This window comes from Mastacembelus armatus, chromosome 6, assembly GCF_900324485.2.
Source record: "Mastacembelus armatus chromosome 6, fMasArm1.2, whole genome shotgun sequence".
NCBI classification, from domain to species: Eukaryota; Metazoa; Chordata; class Actinopteri; order Synbranchiformes; family Mastacembelidae; genus Mastacembelus; species Mastacembelus armatus.
Genome location: NC_046638.1, coordinates 1,310,900 through 1,330,048, shown reverse-complemented (window position 1 = coordinate 1,330,048; position 19,149 = coordinate 1,310,900). Strand labels below are relative to the sequence as shown.

Genomic DNA, 19,149 nt, shown 5'->3' with positions numbered 1-19,149 from the left:
CAATGTTGGTTATTGCAAACGAAGCAGCAGCAGCATGAAGTTCTTCAGATGGTGAGTAACTTTATTTTGCTCTTCTCACTTTACACTTTACTGTTAATCTAATCAGTGTGTGGATGTTGACCAGGGCCCTTAAACTCTCAATGACCCACTAAGTTACTCTAAACAATCCCACATTGTCTGGTCAGAGTCTTTCATTTCACCTGCACTGATCTGTCAATTTAGACACATCCCTAAAATTCAGACATCCCCTGGTTTTAGAAAGAAAAGGCCTTAACAATCCATCCATCATCTAGACCCACTTAGTCCTAACCAGGGTCCCAGGGATCAGCTGGAGTCTATCCCAGCTCTCTTTGGGTGAAAGACAGGGGTCCACCCTGGACAGGTCCCCAGTCCATCACAGGGCCACATAGAGACAAACAACCTCACACACTCACACTCACTCCTATGGGCAATTTAGAGTCACCAATCAACCCGACATACATGTTTTTGGACTGTGGGAGGAAACCAGAGTACCTGGAGAAAACCCTGATGGGTTTCAAACCAGGAACCTTCTTGCTGTGAGGCAACAGTGATAACCTGCCTGTCTTAAAAATCAAAAACTTGTAATCTGTGGTTTCAGTCTTCAGATCCATCCCTGTGGATGTAAACTCTTTGACATGTGTCCAGAACCAGACTGGAGTCCACCTGGTACCAACTAATTTGATTGGACAGACTTTACTCCTGTGTATATAAGGGCCCACAGTTCACTCTGCAGGTCAGGACAGAAACCAGAACATCAAGTCCAGGAACTCTTTGTAGATCAGACTGTGCTGAGACAGAGACCAGGACCAAAGGCTAAAACCAGCTCTCAAGCGCTGAGTGTCCCCAGGAACGCAATGGCCTCAGTCACTGGGAAATAAAAGAAGTCTGGAACCAGCAGAACTTGGGCCTCGGTCAGGGAGACTGAGACCCAGCGGCCCCTGTAACAGAGCTTCATAAGTCCTCTGCAGAGATGGAGAAGCTCCATCAGTCAGACTGAGTCTCTGAGGAAAAGGCAGATGAGAAGTTTGTCAAACAGCATCTAAAGGATCTGAGAGCAGGAGGAAACAGACACAGACCAAAGCCCAAACACTTTGTCTGGAGAACATCAGCTCCTGACCCCATCACTGCAGCGCACCATCAGGCTGTGGGTCAGGAAGATCAGGATAAACTGCATAGATCCATGTGTGCAGAGCCTGTAGAGACTGAAGCTGGAGCTGCTGCCAAAGACGCTGAATTAGTCTTGACAGGTTTTCATTTTATTGATTTCTGAAAACATTCTTCATTTTATGATTACTGAGTGTTTGTCTGCGGTGGGACAACTGCTTCAATCATTCACTGGACTCTGTGGGCGGAGGAAACCCGATCGTGTCCGTGCAGCATCCAATCCAGAAGTTTACGAGGTTCCTCAGAGAGTGGTGTTGGTATTTCTGGACTCCACAAAGGCTCTGCTGCTGTGGGGAGTGCTGACTTTTTTAGCTGAGCCAGCTCTTCACACCTTTAACTTTATTCTTGATCAGCCCCCCCTTCCCAGGCCCTTCTTTTTCCTCCTCCTACTCCTCCTGGCCACACTGGGCTCAGCTTCCTTCCTTGTGGTGGGAAACAATAGTCACTCCGAGCTCTGGTCAACAGGTGGGAGTCTGCTCTGTTCTGTCCTGGTGCTTTTACGTGTTGGACTGGATTTTAAAGGTGCTGCTGCAGGTGAGGGGCCGTGTCCACAGGTTTGGGGTATAATCAGCCTTAGGACTTATTGAAGGAGCCATATCTGAGAGATAAAATAACTGCTGGTTGAAGTTTCGACTGAAGCTGATTTGGTATTTTGTTTTTTTAATCGTGGCACTGCAGTTTGTCTTTGAACACCAACTTGTCATCAATGGGCGGCCCTGTGTAGTTAAGTCTGCATGGTGTTACTGCTGATGGTTCTTATTTAAAATAATGAAGAGAGCACATTAGTTTTCTCAGCTTTGTCTCAATTCAGCAGGAGATTGTTGTTTTTGCAGCTTCAGCTGACCCAAACTAACCCTGCTTCATAATGATGCTCTGAAACTGCAGATTCTTCCTCATCCTGATTTAAATGGTTCCTTCACCTGGAACAAAAAAAAAAAAGGATCTTTTGAGTTGAGAGTTTGTAGAACGCTCAGCGTCGTCCTCAGGACTTAAATGAAAACTGATCTTTAGTGTTTCTAACGTGTGTCTGTGGCATCTGGTTCCCCAGAACCTGTTTCTGGACTCAACTCGGGGTGTGCGTGTCTGCAGGATCTTAGATTTGGTGTTAACGGCTTCTCTTCATGCTTGGCGCCACGTTTGGTGGCGTTTCGTGCTCAGATGTCTGGCTCGCCGTCAGATAATAAATTCCAGGCAGAATGCTCTCAGAGGGGTCGGCATCCAAAATTAGCCGGTTTGTGAATGAAAATGTATCATGTTTCCTGCTGGCGGTCAAAGGGTCATGGCCGGTTGTGCTGTGGGCTTTTGTCTGCTCATGTCCAACTGCTGAGTGTTTTTGTGTCTAACCAGGGTGTGAGGATCACGAACCTCCGAAATGTCTACGTGAGTACACCTCTTCTTCCTCTCCTTCCCAGAAACACAGTGTGTAACCCTTCAGTCTTGGTCTTTAGTCGGATTTTAAAACTTCAACCTCACAACCAATTTGATTTAAATCTTCAGTCTCACAGGCCCAGAAATTCCTGATAATGGACTTAATCAGCAGATAATGAGTCACAATCCAGTGTCTCTGATTCAAAGTGAAGTGAAAGAACTACTCATTAATAGAAAGTCCTGGAACACGAGAACACGAGAGTGAAATTAATCTGGTTTCTAATTCTGTGAGTTTGTTTCTGTAGATGTTGATCTATTATTTAGGGAAAACATGTTTTTAAGCTCAATGACAGACTAAATTAAAGTAATGCAGCTAAAAGTCTCCATCGGTTCTGATAGTGACTTTATTTGTGTGTCAAAGGGGAAAGAAAATGACAACGAGCCGCAGGCATCACCTGAAAGTGAGAGTAAAAGCTTTTTACCCTTTTAATTAAAGTATCAGTAGTGACTTTAAACTTTATTATTAAACTTAACTTTCCCACATTTGTCTGCAGAGCTTGATGCTGCAGATCGCTGCCAGCTGGATGGAGCAGGAGAAGAAGGACATCGAGGCGGCGAAGGAGACGTACATCGCCGAGAACTGCCCCCTGCCTGATCTGAGCGGAGACCAGGCCACACTCCTGGTTTGTAACGGAGACAAAGTCCTCACTTTGGAAAATGTCTCTCTGGGATTGTGCTGCGACTGAAGTCACATCACGACCCTGAAGACGTGTTCAGTCTGTGTCTGTCTGTTTGTTGTCACCAGGAAATCTGCAGGAAGCTCCACCAGGCCATCGACAAGATCGACGAGGTGCGGTACGACGCCGAGGCCAAGGTGCAGAAGGCCGACAAAGAGGTGACTGGTTTCAGATGCTCATGTGGTCAGTTACTGATCATTAAATCAGCCAATGGGACGGCATCTCCTCAGTTCCTCCCTGAGTAAATTATACCTGAGGGTGTGTTCTGTTTTACTGATGATTGTTCGACCTGTGGATTCAGTTTCACTCGGGTTTAAGATCATGAGATTTTAAAGGTCAATAGAATCAAACAAACGACAGGACTCTGGTCTGTTCTGGTCTCTGAACCACAGACGGTGCAGCTTCACAACATCTGCACTGACGTGTCCTGATGTTTCTCCCCCTGCAGATCGAAGATCTGAAGATGAAGGTGATCGAGTTGGCTGGAGTGAAGAAACCCGCCCTGAAGAAAGTGCGTATGTCCGCTGACGCCATGCTGCAGGCTCTGCTGGGAGGAAAACACAAGGTGAACATGGACCTGAGGGCCAACCTGAAGCAGGTCAAGAAGGAGGTCAAAGAGGAGGTGAGGAAGGAATTGGTCACTTACTATATGAATTGAGATGTTTGACATGTGTTCAGGCCTCACAAAAACCTCAGAGGTGAACAGAGCGTTTACAGCCCCATGAATCAGCCTACACAAATAATTAACCAACATTTAAACGCTCGCAACCTTTATCTGTTATTAAAGAGTCTAAAAGTGTTTTAGATGCGTTTGCGTTGCTGTTCTGTGCAGCCAACCGAGGCCGTCGGCGACTGGCGTAAAAACATCGAGGACAAGGCCGACAGGAAGAAGATGTTCGAGACGGCCTGAGACCCGGTGGATCGGCGAGGACACAGCAGGGACACGTTTCCGTCCGAGGTCTGAGTGGATGAAAGAGTCTGAGCTGCACACAGGGACTGGAGTTTACTGGGTTTCTGAAAAACCAGCTCATCATGTTCAAACCTCTGACACATGCACAGGTTTAATGGAGTCATTAGAAATAAATGTTCTGAAAGCAGGTTGCTTTTCTTTTCCCACTTTCATCTGTATCTTCATCAGCGTTTACATTTACAGACGCTGACATATTTAGACTGCAGGACAGTTTCAGTGAAGTTTGACATGTGATGCAGAGCAGAGAATCCTCTGACCATTAGCCAAAGGAGAATGTTTTGAGACAAGGACGAAAATAGAAATTTCATGTAGGTCAAAACTTCGTTTGAGCCCAAAAGAAACAAAAACTAGATCAAACTAAAAGTGAGATGTGAATATTTCCATTTGATGTAGTAAATTAAAGATAATGGTTTAAAAACAATCATAAATCGACTTGCAGGGGCTTTTAATGTGAAAATCACAGCGAGGATCATATTTTAAAGCTGTTTAAGGACCAATGGTTTTACATTAGAGAACCTTAGATACTGAAAAGTGAGAGATTGGCCCCAGTTTGTCCAGTTTGGGTTCTTTTATGTCCTCCCCATATACAGTGAATGTGTTCAGATCAGAGTACAGCGGTCTCACAGGGAGGGCGGTGAGCAGAGCAGGGCTGGGCTGGGTGTATTTCAGGAGCTCGCAGGCCCATTGGTCTGACCGGGAATCCACTTCCATAAACAGGATCTGGGCATTTTGCTGAGGTGTCCAAACTCACCATATATACCCTATTTCATTTTTCACTGTCTGTGGCTCCGGCAGTGTCTTCCTTCCTTCCACCAAGTGTGTCTTGTCCTCTTCTTCCTCCTCTCAGTAGGTGAGAAATCTGATTTAAATCTCTATTTTCTCTTGTTTTGTGTCTGAGCCTCTGAGAGCAGCATCTTTTATTTGATCAGACAGAACAATGATCGTCAGCGTGGCCACAAACCAGCCAGACTCTGTTTCTGAAACCGGATTACAGCCGTTTGGTTCTCCACCTCGGACCCGTCCTCACATCCTGAACGTGTTTACGTCTGTAGGTGTTTGACCTGTTCTTGGTTGACAGGTCTCTGCCATCAGGTTTTCTGAGTGGTGGTTACCTGTGATGCTGTAACGGTTTGGATATGACAGATGTGACAAAATGCTGATGTTTGAAGCTCATTGGTTAAAAACCTTTACACCCTGTGACCATAACAGACAAACCTGATGATGCTTAACGAACCTTTTAATTAAAACTATCATCAGGCTGATCATGCTGGTCATTTTGCAGAATTGTTTTTAAATTAAGAATCATAAGTTGTGTAAATGTTATTTCTTAAAACAATATAGAATTAATTTTTTAAAGGTTGTAAATTTAAAACCATAAACCTGAACCATAATGTTTTTTAGAAAATTTTTAAGAAACCAAAACAGAAACTTTATTAGTGCAGCCTGTCATGTGACTTGGACTTAATATTCAAAGTCACTTAAACCTGCTAAAGATGAACTTTAATTAATGATTTCCCACATTTTCAAATGATCCGTTCACCTGATCCAGTCGTGAACCGCAGAGACACGACACTCGATCCTGTTCGTCCCAGTTTAGTTCAGTCTCTGCTCTTCAGCTGTGGCCTGAGATCACGTTACCTCACAAATATTCTCGTCCATCGCAGCAACATGCTGATCCCAGAGAAGCTCAGAGTCCTGATCTGAACGGGCAGTGAAAAGCCTAATGTTTCCTTCCTCTGTCTCTCTCTGCAGGTTGTGAACCACAAAAACTGCCAAGATGTCTGAGTAAGTCTGAGCAGCACGAGCAGTGATTAGACCCAGCAGGATTATTTCTCCTCCACTATGATCTCAGGGAGTCTAAAATATCCCCCTGAACATATGTGTAGTAAGGCAGCATTACTGAGGAGCTGGAAGTGTTTCAAATTAGGATTGAAATCTGCTTTATTTATTTATGTGAACAGGCAGTACTCCAGTGGGAACTGATGATTCATGAAGATGGATCTTTTCATTTGTGATAGAAAAAAATTAGATGTTTACAATAAATAATAAATATTTTCCTCCCAAACAGGAAGAAAATGACTTCCAGCCGCAGGCATCACCTGAAGGTAAATCGGCAACACCACAAATATCCATTTCTGTTGAACTGGTGCATTTCCTGACATCAGATCAGATCTTTACACCCCAGACCTGTGGTTTGTCCTGCAGAGCCTGATCCTCCAGATCGCACAGAACTGGCTGGAGCAGGAGAAAAGCGATGACGCGGCAGCTAAGGAGGCCTACATAGCCGAGCACTGTCCCGACCCAGACCTGAGCGGAGACCAGGCCGCCCTCATGGTGAGAGGAGCACCAGCTAGTCCCTGCTGACATGTGGCTCTGATTCAAAGCTCAGGCATGCTGGGAAATGTAGGATAAAAATAAAGCAAAGTACATTGCTAATGCATAGTTGGTCAAATCCTCATTTCCCAGACTGAGACAGGACATTAGGTTGGATTATAGATGTAGTTAGCTTAGCTTAGCATTTACAGCTAGGATTAAAAGGATCTTATGTGACCGTAATGAAAAAACAGCAGAGATAAATGAACTCTAACTGGTATCAGGTGTAGTTCTCTCCCTCCAGTCGTCTATTTTCTCAAACTCATTTTAACAAACATCCAACAAATATTTTGGCATTTAACTAAAACTCTAGTTTAGCTACACTGGACGTCAGACTCTCCATGAACAGAGAAGCACCCTGTGACGTTTAGCTGCCATGATTAGCATTGATAGCTTTATCGATAATGGTATTGATCTGTACGTGGACCTCATGTTGTCCCATTCTGGAGATCAGAACCTGTTTTCTAGGAACATTTCTAGGAAATTATGACATTTGCAAAATTAACATCTAATGATTAGGAAACTGTAACGTTTCCCTTGAGATCTCTAGTTTTCCTCTTTATGGCCTCAGAGTTCATGTTGACATGTTTAAGTGCAGTTCGAGGGTAAATACATAAGAGCTGTGTGTGTGTGTGTGTGTGTGTGTGTTGACAGGAAGTTTGCAAGAAGCTCCACGCTGCTATCGACAAAATCGATGAGGAGAGGTACGACATTGCGTCCAAAGTGTCGAAGGCCGACAAAGAGGTAAACGTCCTCCAGCAGCATCACAACCGTTTCAGAGACACGGAGTAAACTCAAACCGTTTTCTCTGCACAGATCGAAGACCTGAAGATCAAAGTCGTGGATCTGAGAGGTGTCAAGAAACCGGCCCTGAAGAAGGTCCGCATGTCTGCTGACTCCATGCTCAAAGCTCTGCTGGGCTCCAAACACACAGTGAACATGGAACTGAGGGCCAACCTGAAGCAGGTGAAGAAGGAGGTGAAGGAGGAGGTGAGTCTGTGTTGTTACTGTTTTTTAGACGTGTCTTTTTAGGAAACTCCATGTTGACTTCTTTAGTTGTTTGGGCTCATGGTGTTACGAAATACAACATGAGGTGGACTTTAGACCACAAAATAAAATAAACTGCACTAACATTATTAACACATATACAATAATACATCTGTCACTGATTAGTCCTGTTCAGTCCTGTTTGGACCTGAGGTTTACGCATCAAAAGTTTAATTGAGTGCAGATTTTTCTACTTTCTCAAAGGGAGACATATGAAACATAACCTAATCAGTTTCAGTAGATTTACTGTAGGTTTATTGTACCATCAGTGTGTGTTTTAATCATGGAAGAGAAGAAGAAAGAAACATTCAAATATCGACCAGGACACTGATACAGTGACGTCAGATGGTTAAACCTTTATACATAAGGTTTTCCATTGTCAGAACTGGATCCTGGCCTTGGCCTGAAGAGGTTTGACCCTTAGCTCAGATAAGAAACCTCCATGAATCCTTTAAAAAGAAGCAAAAGTACAAAGTTAAATTTGTTTTGATCTGAGATCAGGGTTTAAATTTAAATGGAGAAATGTGTCAGCACTCGACTGTGTTGAAACATAAACTGCTGAAATGTCATTTCTTTACCCATAAACTCCCAGAGAACTAACAGGAACTGGACCCCCATGTGAAATGAAAATGGTTTAGTAGGGAACTAAAAATCCCTTTTCTCTCCGTTTCCATTCACTCGTGTCGTCTCCTCTGCAGTCGACAGAAGTCTTGGGCGACTGGCGCAAGAACATCGAGGACAAGGCCGACAGGAAGAAGATGTTCGAGTCCTCCTAAACAGGCCTCTGCTGCGTCCTGTCTATGAACTCCACGTGTCTTTGTCTGTCGGTTGGTTGAACCGTTTGCTTCAGCTGAGTCACTCGGGGCTGAGTCGCTCTGCAGGAGATTCACCGTCTTGGAGGGTTTTTGCACTTTGTTTTGTCTGCGGGGAAGGGGGGACGAGCGTTGCGGGTTTCTGCAGGTTCACACACCAACACAGAGTCTCACTGGAAACACACATTCACAGAAACATTCACACTAAATGAACATGTTCAATAGAAATAAAGTCAAAAGTGGAAGAAAATCACTGGGGTTTTGGTCTTTTTTTCCATATCGCCTCATTCACACTCACAGAAATAAACACTATTTTAATTTATTATATTCTCAAATAATGATCTTTAAACATGCTGCCAAGAATAAATGCTGAGGAAATACTGAATCGTTTTCTAAAATGTATTAAAGTATTTAAACAAATACTGTTATAAGCCTGTGAAATATCACTTTATTTGTTTTTCTACACAAGAGATTTACCAGAAATTAGTGTTTTGCTGCACTTGAATACTTGTGGACAAAATAATAAAAACACTTGTCAGTCCAGTGCAACAGCAGCACAATGATCAGCAGCTGTGAAACAGCCTGAACACATATTGACACCTGGTTATAGTCTGCAGTTCAACACCTCGATGAGCAAAGACTCCAGCAAAACATGAACATGTAGTCCTCGTGTGCCACAGTGTGCTGCTCTGACATTTTTATATTTCCCACTGGGGATCAATAAGGTGCTATGATCATGTTGCTATAGACTGGACCAGTTTGAAGTATTTTATAGACTGTATATTACTTCATCTGCAGCAGAGCATCATATTCTACAAGATCTCATATGTTTGAAGTTTTATCCGCACGGCCAGGGGATGAAATGTAACACATATACTGCAGTATAAAGTACTATATCTGCCTCTGGACAGATGTAGTGCAGTACAAAGTACAATATCTGTTTCTGGACTCATGTACTGCAGTACAAAGTACTATATCTGCCTCTGGACAGATGTAGTGCAGTACAAAGTACAATATCTGCCTCTGGACTCATGTATTACAGTACAAAGTACAATATCTGTTTCTGGACTCATGTACTGCAGCACAAAGTACTATATCTGCCTCTGGACAGATGTACTGCAGTACAAAGTACAGTATCTGCCTCTGGACTCATGTATTACAGTAAAAAGTACTATATCTGCCTCTGGACAGATGTACTGCAGTACAAAGTACTATATCTGCCTCTGGACAGATGTACTGCAGTACAAAGTACAGTATCTGCCTCTGGACTCATGTATTACAGTAAAAAGTACTATATCTGCCTCTGGACAGATGTACTGCAGTACAAAGTACAATATCTGCCTCTGGACTCATGTATTACAGTAAAAAGTACTATATCTGCCTCTGGACAGATGTACTGCAGTACAAAGTACAATATCTGCCTCTGGACTCATGTATTACAGTAAAAAGTACTATATCTGCCTCTGGACAGATGTACTGCAGTATAAAGTATTTTATCTGCCTCTGGAGTGAAGGAACGTGATCCATGGTCCAAACTCCCTGCACTTCTTGAATGATTTACCTCTGCAGGTTTCAAATATGCCTCTCCCTCCTCAAGCTCCTTCTATGGTGCTCTGAGCTCTGCCTCCAGCCAGCTGGGGGCCCTTGGCTCCGGGGCCTCTAGAGTTTCCTCTGCAGCTAACTTTACCCTGTGAGCCCATGGGGAATGTGAGGAGATACCTCAGAGTTAAATTTGGATCATGACACTTCACCAAGACTCCCTTTAAAAATCGTTGCTTTTTCTCTCCAGCATGCAGCGCTGAGTTTGTCACTGAACTGAGTTTGGAGAGAAACTGCTTATACAGAACATCAGAGACCAGCCTAGAGCTCGGCATGGCATCATGGGACGGAAACAGGGAAACCCACTGTATGCTAACAGATTCATGAAATCCTGATGCAGAAAATAAAAAAATAAACAAGTAAAAATAAGTTGTATATTTAAATAAAAAGAGGGAACCTTTGACTGTACCTTGTAGTGATCTCAGGGTGTAGCTAAATGTATTTATTTATTTATTACCCACCCCAGGGGACTGCACTGTCACTGCCTGTTCAGAGTGGGGCTTCCAATTTGTGACTATCATTTTCCATCCTAATGTAGGGACCCAGTATGGATCCAACCTGCCTGAGCAGCTGATAAATCGTCCAATGCTGCAGGGTTTCCCAGTGAAAACAAGCTGGGTGCAAAAGGATGTTCTGGCCTGTGCTTGTTAGACCAGAACAGTCGTGAGTATCCACAATGAATCTGTATTAACACTGAATCTGTGTTTACACTGAATCTGTATTAACACTGAATCTGTGTTTACACTGAATCTGTATTAACACTGAATCTGTGTTTACACTGAATCTGTGTTTACACTGAATCTTTATTTAGACTGAATCTGTTTACACTGAATCTGCATTAACACTGAATCTACATTAACACTGAATCTGCGTTTATATTGAATCTGCATTAACACTGAATCTGCATTAACCCTGAATCTTCATTTACATTGAATCTGTTTACACTGAATCTGCATTAACACTGAATCTGTATTTACACTGAATCTGCATTAACACTGAATCTCTGTTTATATTGAATCTGCATTAACACTGAATCTGCATTAACACTGAATCTCTGTTTATATTGAATCTGCATTAACACTGAATCTGCATTAACACTGAATCTCTGTTTATATTGAATCTGCATTAACACTGAATCTGCATTTACACTGAATCTGCATTAACACTGAATCTCTGTTTATATTGAATCCACATTAACACTGAATCTGCATTTACACTGAATCTATATTCACATCTTTTGTCTTTTGTCATGACTTTAGTTGCATGAACATTAAAATTGACTTTGGTTTTCACTACATTTATCTGACATCTGTTACTTTACCTGTGAAGTTTTTTTATGCATGACATACAAACATCTTAAACATGGTTTTCACTCTTTGGGACAGGAAGTAACAACAGCTATTCCTCAGTCGACAACCTGATGCAAAGTGATTTATGATGAGGAGAATTAAAGCCACACAGGATGAGCTACAGATTTAACTCTGGGTCCTGGAGGGGTCAAAGGTCAGAGGGCTGAGGGGTCCGACCTGACCAATATGGCTGTGAAAACTGACACAGATATTTTTGGACTGAAGCTTCTGAAGATGATCTGTGGTGTTGGATTTCAACATAGATTCATGGTTTGTGGTTTTCAGGGCTGAAACAACATTTACACATCAAACAGGCAAAACAGAAAAATACAGATTAAAATAAAATACAGATTAAAACCCTGGAGCCTCACTGGTTCCTCCTACAGCTCCAGGACTAAGATGTTCCTGCTCAGTGTGAACACGACTGAGCTCAGAGCAGTTTGAGCAGCTCACAGCCAGCAGGGGGCGTGTTTGTTCTGTCTCTGAGCTGTGGACTGAGGCCTCTACTGCAGTTTACGTTAATAGATCAGGCCCAGTTCACGTCCAGTTCCCCACTTTTCAGTCGGTGTCAGAGCTGATGCAAAATCTTCTGATTAAATACACCTTAAAAACAGACGATGTGCATCAGGATCCATGTGAAGATGCCACTGAAATGCTGGTGTCCAGTTACCTCGGCCACTAATGGTCCCTGTGATCCGACTTAAGACCTGCTGAGCCTCTTTAGCAGCGTCAGATTTGTGGCCTGGCTGTTAGACCGGGACAAAAGACGTGGAGCTGAGTACTAAGTGTGTATGGGCAGTGCTATTTATGGAGCGTGTAGCAAACATGCTGTGACATTTTGGATCTTTCCACTTGTGTGTCTGTTGGATATTAGGAGCTGATCTGCAGATTCAGACAAGAGTGAGACCTGAGAGTCTCGTCTGGTCTCAGTTGTCGCCACTTCTTGTCACTGACTCTTATTTGAACCTTTGATTCATATTATTTTCATCCCACTTTAATCTGTGCCTGCTATAATCTCGTCATTAGACCTACACGTTCTAAAGTTTAGCTGCAGAGGCAGCAGCTGCTCCGTCCTTTGCTCGATGTCACCGCATAATGAAACATGACTTTCATAATAAGTCTGCTAATAAGCTGCTTGCACAGAAAACCAAATATCTGGTCATAGCCCGGAGCATTAGATGGTCAAATCTGACCAGCTGCTGGAGCCACAGGGAAACCACAGGTGTTTCTGCCAGTCGATCTACCCAGCAGCAGCTGACGTCTTTTAGTCGAAACCAACGTGGTCGACTGACGGTTCCACCCCAGAGCCGTGTGGCTGCAATGTTTCTGAATAGGGGGACGGTGCTAGACCTTAATTTCAGCTGTCCATGTGTTTAGTGGTGGTGTTGTTACTGATCTCCATAGTAAACTGAAGGTTATAAAGTTGAGTGGTTTTGTGTGACCTCAGCTCGTCCATCAGCCTGTAGTTTTCAGATTTCATGGAACTGGATCCATTTGTTGCCAGGTTTGGTGGTATCTCCTCCTGGTTTGCGTCACTGAGCAGGAATGTTTGGTCCCAGTTGGTTTAATGAGACTGGATTCATCCAGCGCCGCTGCTTTACTCCGTCACTGCAAAGCTAAAGCTGCTGCTGGTGGCTGTAGAATAAGTAGACCTCCATAAAACCATAAGGACTCAGGCTCATAAAACCTGGACTGATGCTGCAGGTGCGAGACACAAACGCAGTACTTTATATACTGCTATATACTTCTAATTTGAAGTACTTTATATACCGCTGGGTAGCTGACGTTAACTACCTTATATACTTCTAATTTGAAGTACTTTATATACCGCTGGGTAGCTGACGTTAACTACCTTATATACTTCTAATTTGAAGTACTTTATATACCGCTGGGTAGCTGACGTTAACTATCTTATATACTGTAATGACCCGGTATTCGCAGTTGACGGCCAGGTGCATCATGGGTGTTGTTAAATGTTAGTTGTCGGTTAACACTGTTTATGTTCTGTCATGTTCAATGTTACTGTCTTAAGTTAAGTTGGGTTATGTTGTGAGAACTGGGCTATGTTCATGTTGGGTCATGGAAAATGTAGCTGTCACCGTGACTTAGAGTGACGTGTGGGGAAAAGGGGCTCGGTGACAGCGCATGCGTGAGGGAGAGCAAATTCTGCTTGTTCACTGTTTAATAAACCAGTCGTGAAAAGACAACACTGCCTCCTGCTGGTTTGTCAAAGCAATCGCTCCAGCTGTCAGAGACACTCGGGGTCGTGCGGTGTATGGGACACGAGCGCTCTCTTTTTCTCTCGGCTATTAAAAGAAGAGCTTGGCGATAGCTGCTAGCTCCCTGCTAGCCGTGTAGCTCAGGGCCAGTGACCACATAGCTAGAATAGCTCCAAAGAGAGTCCACAGCCGTTACATTGGTGTCAGAAGTGGGATTTCGAAGGTGACTAGAAGACACCGTAATGGAGCCAGCTATAGGCGAATTAGAGCGCGCCATTTGGGAGAACAGCATGTTGCTGGAGCGCTTAACGGGTGAGACTGGGCAGAGGGACAGGGAGCTATGCCAACCTGATGGAAACAGTGTCCCTCGGATGGTGTACCAGGCCCCTTACCACGGCGAAACTCCAGTAGCTGCACTGCTACCCCAAGCCAACAGCCAGTTGGGCCCCCCCGCCCGATCGGCCGCAAAGTTGCAGCGGTACAGCGGGATGACGCCGCTGGAACCTTACTTGGCACAGGTCAAGCTGGCCGCCCTCCACAACGGGTGGAGCCAAGAAGAGACGGCGACTCACATGGCACTTGCCTTGGAAGGACCGGCACTCCAGGCCCTCGTCGATCTGTCTCCTGATGAACAGCGCGACTTCCAAGCCCTGACCACCGCCCTCAACCGTCGCTTCGGACAGAGAACCTCCGCCGAGCAGAGCAGAGAGGAGCTGGCCAATCGACGCCGACGTGAGGGGGAGAGTGTGGGCTCTTTTGCTTCTGACCTCCGTCTCTACGTCCGGAGGGGCTACCCCACCTTCCCGAGTGCAGCAAGGGAAGAACTGAGCCTCCACGCCTTTCTGCGGGGTCTCACACCAGAAAGACTTAGGCAGCATGTTCGCCTGTCGTCCCCCCGAGACCTGGACGAAGCGCTGGGGGAGGCTGAGCGAGCAGAAGAGGTGCTGCAGGAGGACCCAGCGATGCGTCGACCTCTGCCTCAACGCCAGCTAACAAGAGCGGTCGAGCGAGAGGTGGATGCAGTCCAATTGAGAGAGGAGGAAGCCAGCCGAGCTCAGCCAGCAGCGGCCTCCCGCCGGAGGCCAAGATCAGACTGTTGTTTCCGGTGCGGGGAACCCGGTCACATTGCTAGGGACTGCCCTGCCCCTAGCCCCCGGCCTCTGAGAACATCACCAGCGGGAAACGACCATGGGGCGAGGCAGTGAGGGGACCCTCACCCCAGTTATCCGCTCCTCTCTGCAATGACTACCCAACGGTGGGGCGCTGCGGGCCTACCCAGGGACTGTACCTGGACTGTGTGATTGATGGGCGGCCCTGCCGTGCCCTGGTGGATACGGGATCCACCATTTGTTTGTTACGGAGAGGACTATTGCCAGAAACTGTTGGTCCTCTGCCAGGGGACTGGACTCCCACCGAGACGGCCCTGTACACCGTCACGGGGGAAAAGACACTCATGCCAGGAAAGAAACAGCTGTTGGTGGCGGCAGGGTCGAGCAAGGTGAGCCACGAGTTCTGGCTCGCGGACATTAGGGATGAATGCATCCTGGGGTTGGACTTATTGGCCCGTTGGAGGGCATGCGTTGATGTCCCGGGGGCTGCCCTCTGCCTCGGTAATGGGACCACATGGCTCCAACTGTACCGGGGGCGACATGGAGAGCCGGCTGCCTCTCAACCCCTGCAAAGCCATCAGGGCTCACAGGAGCCGAGCCCCAGCCGCCCCACAAGTATGGCAGAGACACGAGGAGGGTCTCAAGGGAGTAGCACCGTTCGGTCCAGGGCGTCTCAGCCACTGCCTCAACGTGGCTCAGCCGCCCCTCTGTCACCTGAGACCATCGCTGCGGTGGAAGAGCTGGGGCAGCGGAGCAGTGATCACCTGGACACATCACAGCAAGAGCAGCTGCGATGCTTGCTGAGAGAGTTTGTGGACATATTTGCAGCCAGAGAGGAGGACTGCACTAGAACAACACTGGTGCAACACCACATCGACACTGGCTCTGCTGCCCCCATTCGTTTACGCCCTCACCGACTGCCCCTTGCTAAACGTCAAGCTGCTGAGGAACTGATTCAGGAAATGGCAACCAATGGGGTTATAGAGCCATCAGACAGCCCCTGGGCCGCACCGATGGTCATGGTGCGGAAGAAAACAGGGGGGTGGCGACCCTGTGTCGACTATCGGCAGTTGAATGCGGTCACCCGCAAAGACTCGTACCCGCTGCCACGCATCGATGATGCGTTGGACTATGTGGCTGGTTCAGCTCGCTGGATTTGCGCAGCGGGTACTGGCAAGTCGAACTGGCAGCGGAGGCCCGGCCTAAGACCGCATTCACCATTGGACAAGGACTATGGCAGTTCACGGTGATGCCTTTTGGACTGTGTAATGCCCCGGCCACCTTCGAAAGACTGATGGAGCGGGTCCTTAAAGACATTCCCCGTACCCGCTGTGTGGTCTACCTGGACGACCTGCTCGTTCATGCCAAGGATTTCGAGCAGGCCCTCCGCAATGTACGGGAGGTTTTTATGGCCATCCGTAAAGCTGGGTTGCGGTTGAATCCAGCCAAATGCAATCTGCTGGCTCGCCAGACACAATTCCTGGGGCACGTGGTAAGCGAGAGAGGGGTGGCTACTGACCCGGCAAAGGTGGCCATGGTGAGGGACTGGCCCCCACCGTCCAACATTGCCGAGTTAAGGAGTTTCCTGGGATTGGCCTCCTATTATCGGAGGTTTGTCAAGGATTTCTCATCCATCGCCGCCCCCTTGCATCAGCTGACAAATAAAGGCCAGCAGTTCGAGTGGTCTGAGGACTGTACAGCGGCCTTCCAGCAACTGAAGGCCGCCCTTGTTGACGCTCCTGTCCTGGAATACCCTGACCTCAATCAACCTTTCCTGTTGGACACGGACGCTAGCGGCATGGGGGTCGGGGCCGTGCTCTCCCAGAAAGGGGAGGCTGGAGAACGGGTACTGGCCTATTACAGCTGTAGCCTCAGTCGCCCAGAGAGGAACTATTGCGTCACCCGGCGAGAGCTGCTGTCAGTGATCTTGGCAGTCCGCCACTTTAGGCCTTATCTTCTGGGCACCAGGTTTGTGCTGAGGACTGATCATGCCAGCCTCACTTGGATGCTGAATTTCCGCCAGCCTGAGGGTCAGGTGGCCAGGTGGTTGGAGATTCTCCAGGAGTACGATTTCGAGGTCCAGCACCGACCAGGGCGGCAACATGCCAATGCGGACGCTCTCTCCAGACGACCTTGTCTGGTGGATGAGTGCAGGTACTGTAAGCGCCTGGAGGAGCGAGATTTGGGGCCGGTGGTGGCGGCAGCTGAACCAAGTGGTGTCGGTGAGGCGAGGGAGCCATTCACCGTTGAGCGTCTGAAACAGCAGCAGGCATCTGATCCAGTACTGGAAAAGGTGAAGGGCTGGTTGGAGGCCGGGGCACGCCCGGACTGGCCGGCCGTGTCGTCCCAGGGGCCCGAGGTTAAGCTGCTGCACTCACAGTGGAACAACCTGGAGCTCCACCGCGGGGTGATCTACAGGCGGTGGCGAGCACCTGGAGAGGGGAATGATCGGCTGCAGCTCCTGGTTCCCCGTGCTCTGCGGCCGGAGGTCCTCGGCTGGGTGCACGGGGCCGCTGGGGCCGGCCATTTTGGGAATGCGAAGACGGTGCGACGGATGAGGCAGCGATTCTACTGGCCGGGGTGCCGACAAGACGCGGAGGTATATGTCCACTGCTGTGATATCTGCACAGCGCAGAAGGGACCCAGCCAACGCTCTCAAGCGCCACTGCAGCAGTACTTGGTTGGGGCACCTATGGAGAGGATCGGGGTGGACATCCTGGGTCCGTTCCCCGTCACTGACGCCGGCAACCGCTTCGTCCTGGTCGCTATGGACTACTTTACAAAGTGGCCAGAGGCGTATGCGGTGCCGGATCAGAGTGCTGCTACATCGGCACAGACGTTGGTGGACGAAATGTTCACCCGGTTTGGAGTACCAGAAGAACTCCATAGTGATCAGGGGAGGAACTTTGAGAGTAGGGTATTTGGGGAAGTGTGCCAGCGGTTGGGCGTGAGGAAAACCAGAACCACTCCCCTCCACCCTCAAAGTGACGGACTGGTTGAGCGGTTTAACCGCACCCTGGCCACTCAGCTTGCCATCCTGACCAGTCAGCATCAGAGAGACTGGGACCGGCACCTACCCCTGGTCCTGTGGGCGTACAGAACTGCCGTGCAGGAGTCGAGTCAGTGCACACCGGCGGCACTGATGTTTGGGAGGGAACTGCGGACACCAGTGGACCTGGTGTTCGGGGCGCCCCCTGAGCCAGAAATTGCTGGTGGACCAGAACTGGACTATTACAGACGCCTGAAGGAGCGTTTGGGCACGGTCCACCAACTGGCCAGGGAGGCTTTTTGTCGGGCACCGCTGGAGCCCGACAAAAGCGGGCTTATGATAACCGGGCCCACGGACCCACCCTGAGGCCTGGGGACAAGGTGTGGGTGTACTGCCCCCAGAGGAAGAGGGGGTTGTCACCCAAACTATCTCCACACTGGCAAGGACCTGGGGAGGTTCTTGACCAGATTTCTGAGGTGGTTTTCCGGGTTAGGATGCCTGGGCGAGGCAGGCGAGTGGTGCTACATAAGGACCGGTTAGCACCGTACCACCCGCTGGCCTTGGAGCAACAGACTAATGAACCTCAAAGGAGTGCTCCATCACCTGCTCCCAGCCTTGGAGCAGACAGTGATGGCCTTGGGGCTGAACCTGGCGCTGGGAGAGGGACACCAAGGAGGCCGAGGCGTACGCAACGCCGGCCGGGACATTTGTCAGACTTTGTTTTAGGGAGTTAGGGTTGTGAGGACACTAACCCTCTTGGGGGGGGGTTGTGTAATGACCCGGTATTCGCAGTTGACGGCCAGGTGCATCATGGGTGTTGTTAAATGTTAGTTGTCGGTTAACACTGTTTATGTTCTGTCATGTTCAATGTTACTGTCTTAAGTTAAGTTGGGTTATGTTGTGAGAACTGGGCTATGTTCATGTTGGGTCATGGAAAATGTAGCTGTCACCGTGACTTAGAGTGACGTGTGGGGAAAAGGGGCTCGGTGACAGCGCATGCGTGAGGGAGAGCAAATTCTGCTTGTTCACTGTTTAATAAACCAGTCGTGAAAAGACAACACTGCCTCCTGCTGGTTTGTCAAAGCAATCGCTCCAGCTGTCAGAGACACTCGGGGTCGTGCGGTGTATGGGACACGAGCGCTCTCTTTTTCTCTCGGCTATTAAAAGAAGAGCTTGGCGATAGCTGCTAGCTCCCTGCTAGCCGTGTAGCTCAGGGCCAGTGACCACATAGCTAGAATAGCTCCAAAGAGAGTCCACAGCCGTTACAATACTTCTAATTTGAAGTACTTTATATACCGCTGGGTAGCTGACGTTAACTACCTTATATACTTCTAATTTGAAGTACTTTATATACCGCTGGGTAGCTGACGTTAACTACCTTATATACTTCTA

At 47.6% G+C, this 19,149-nt stretch overlaps 3 protein-coding genes and 1 long non-coding RNA gene across 5 annotated transcripts in view; 3 read left to right on the top strand and 1 right to left on the bottom strand.

Annotated features, from left to right (window-relative positions):
* The first annotated feature begins 477 nt into the window (after window positions 1-477).
* Window positions 478-6,046, top strand: LOC113132916 (troponin I, fast skeletal muscle-like). 2 transcript variants are annotated; one of them, XR_003295943.1, is made up of 7 exons: window positions 478-2,565; window positions 2,975-3,014; window positions 3,108-3,236; window positions 3,359-3,448; window positions 3,739-3,912; window positions 4,123-5,110; window positions 6,013-6,046. XR_003295943.1 is itself a non-coding variant. In XM_026311362.1 (7 exons), exons 2-7 carry the CDS (start codon window positions 2,558-2,560, stop codon window positions 4,198-4,200), a joined length of 519 nt encoding a protein of 172 aa, XP_026167147.1. In that variant the 5' UTR covers window positions 478-1,719; window positions 2,533-2,557; the 3' UTR covers window positions 4,201-4,387. The 2 variants fall into 2 exon arrangements, 1 of the variants encoding a protein (XP_026167147.1); XM_026311362.1 differs by lacking the exon at window positions 6,013-6,046 and having other exon boundaries at window positions 478-1,719; window positions 2,533-2,565; window positions 4,123-4,387.
* LOC113132919 (troponin I, fast skeletal muscle-like) lies at window positions 5,039-8,742 on the top strand. Its single transcript, XM_026311367.1, has 7 exons — window positions 5,039-5,110; window positions 6,013-6,045; window positions 6,329-6,365; window positions 6,466-6,594; window positions 7,288-7,377; window positions 7,450-7,623; window positions 8,379-8,742. Exons 2-7 carry the CDS (start codon window positions 6,038-6,040, stop codon window positions 8,454-8,456), a joined length of 516 nt encoding a protein of 171 aa, XP_026167152.1. The 5' UTR covers window positions 5,039-5,110; window positions 6,013-6,037; the 3' UTR covers window positions 8,457-8,742.
* Window positions 7,913-8,400, bottom strand: LOC113132925 (uncharacterized). Its single transcript, XR_003295945.1, has 2 exons — window positions 8,259-8,400; window positions 7,913-8,129 (listed from the first exon to the last, which is right to left on the bottom strand). It is a non-coding gene; the product is annotated as an uncharacterized LOC113132925 (long non-coding RNA).
* A 1,910-nt stretch (window positions 8,743-10,652) lies between the features above and the next one.
* lsp1a (lymphocyte specific protein 1 a) overlaps window positions 10,653-19,149 on the top strand; it is a 40,573-nt gene continuing 32,076 nt past the window's right edge. The window contains exon 1 of the mRNA XM_026311329.2: window positions 10,653-10,754. The gene's annotated coding sequence lies outside the window, so the exon portion shown is untranslated. The remainder of the gene's footprint in view (window positions 10,755-19,149) is intronic.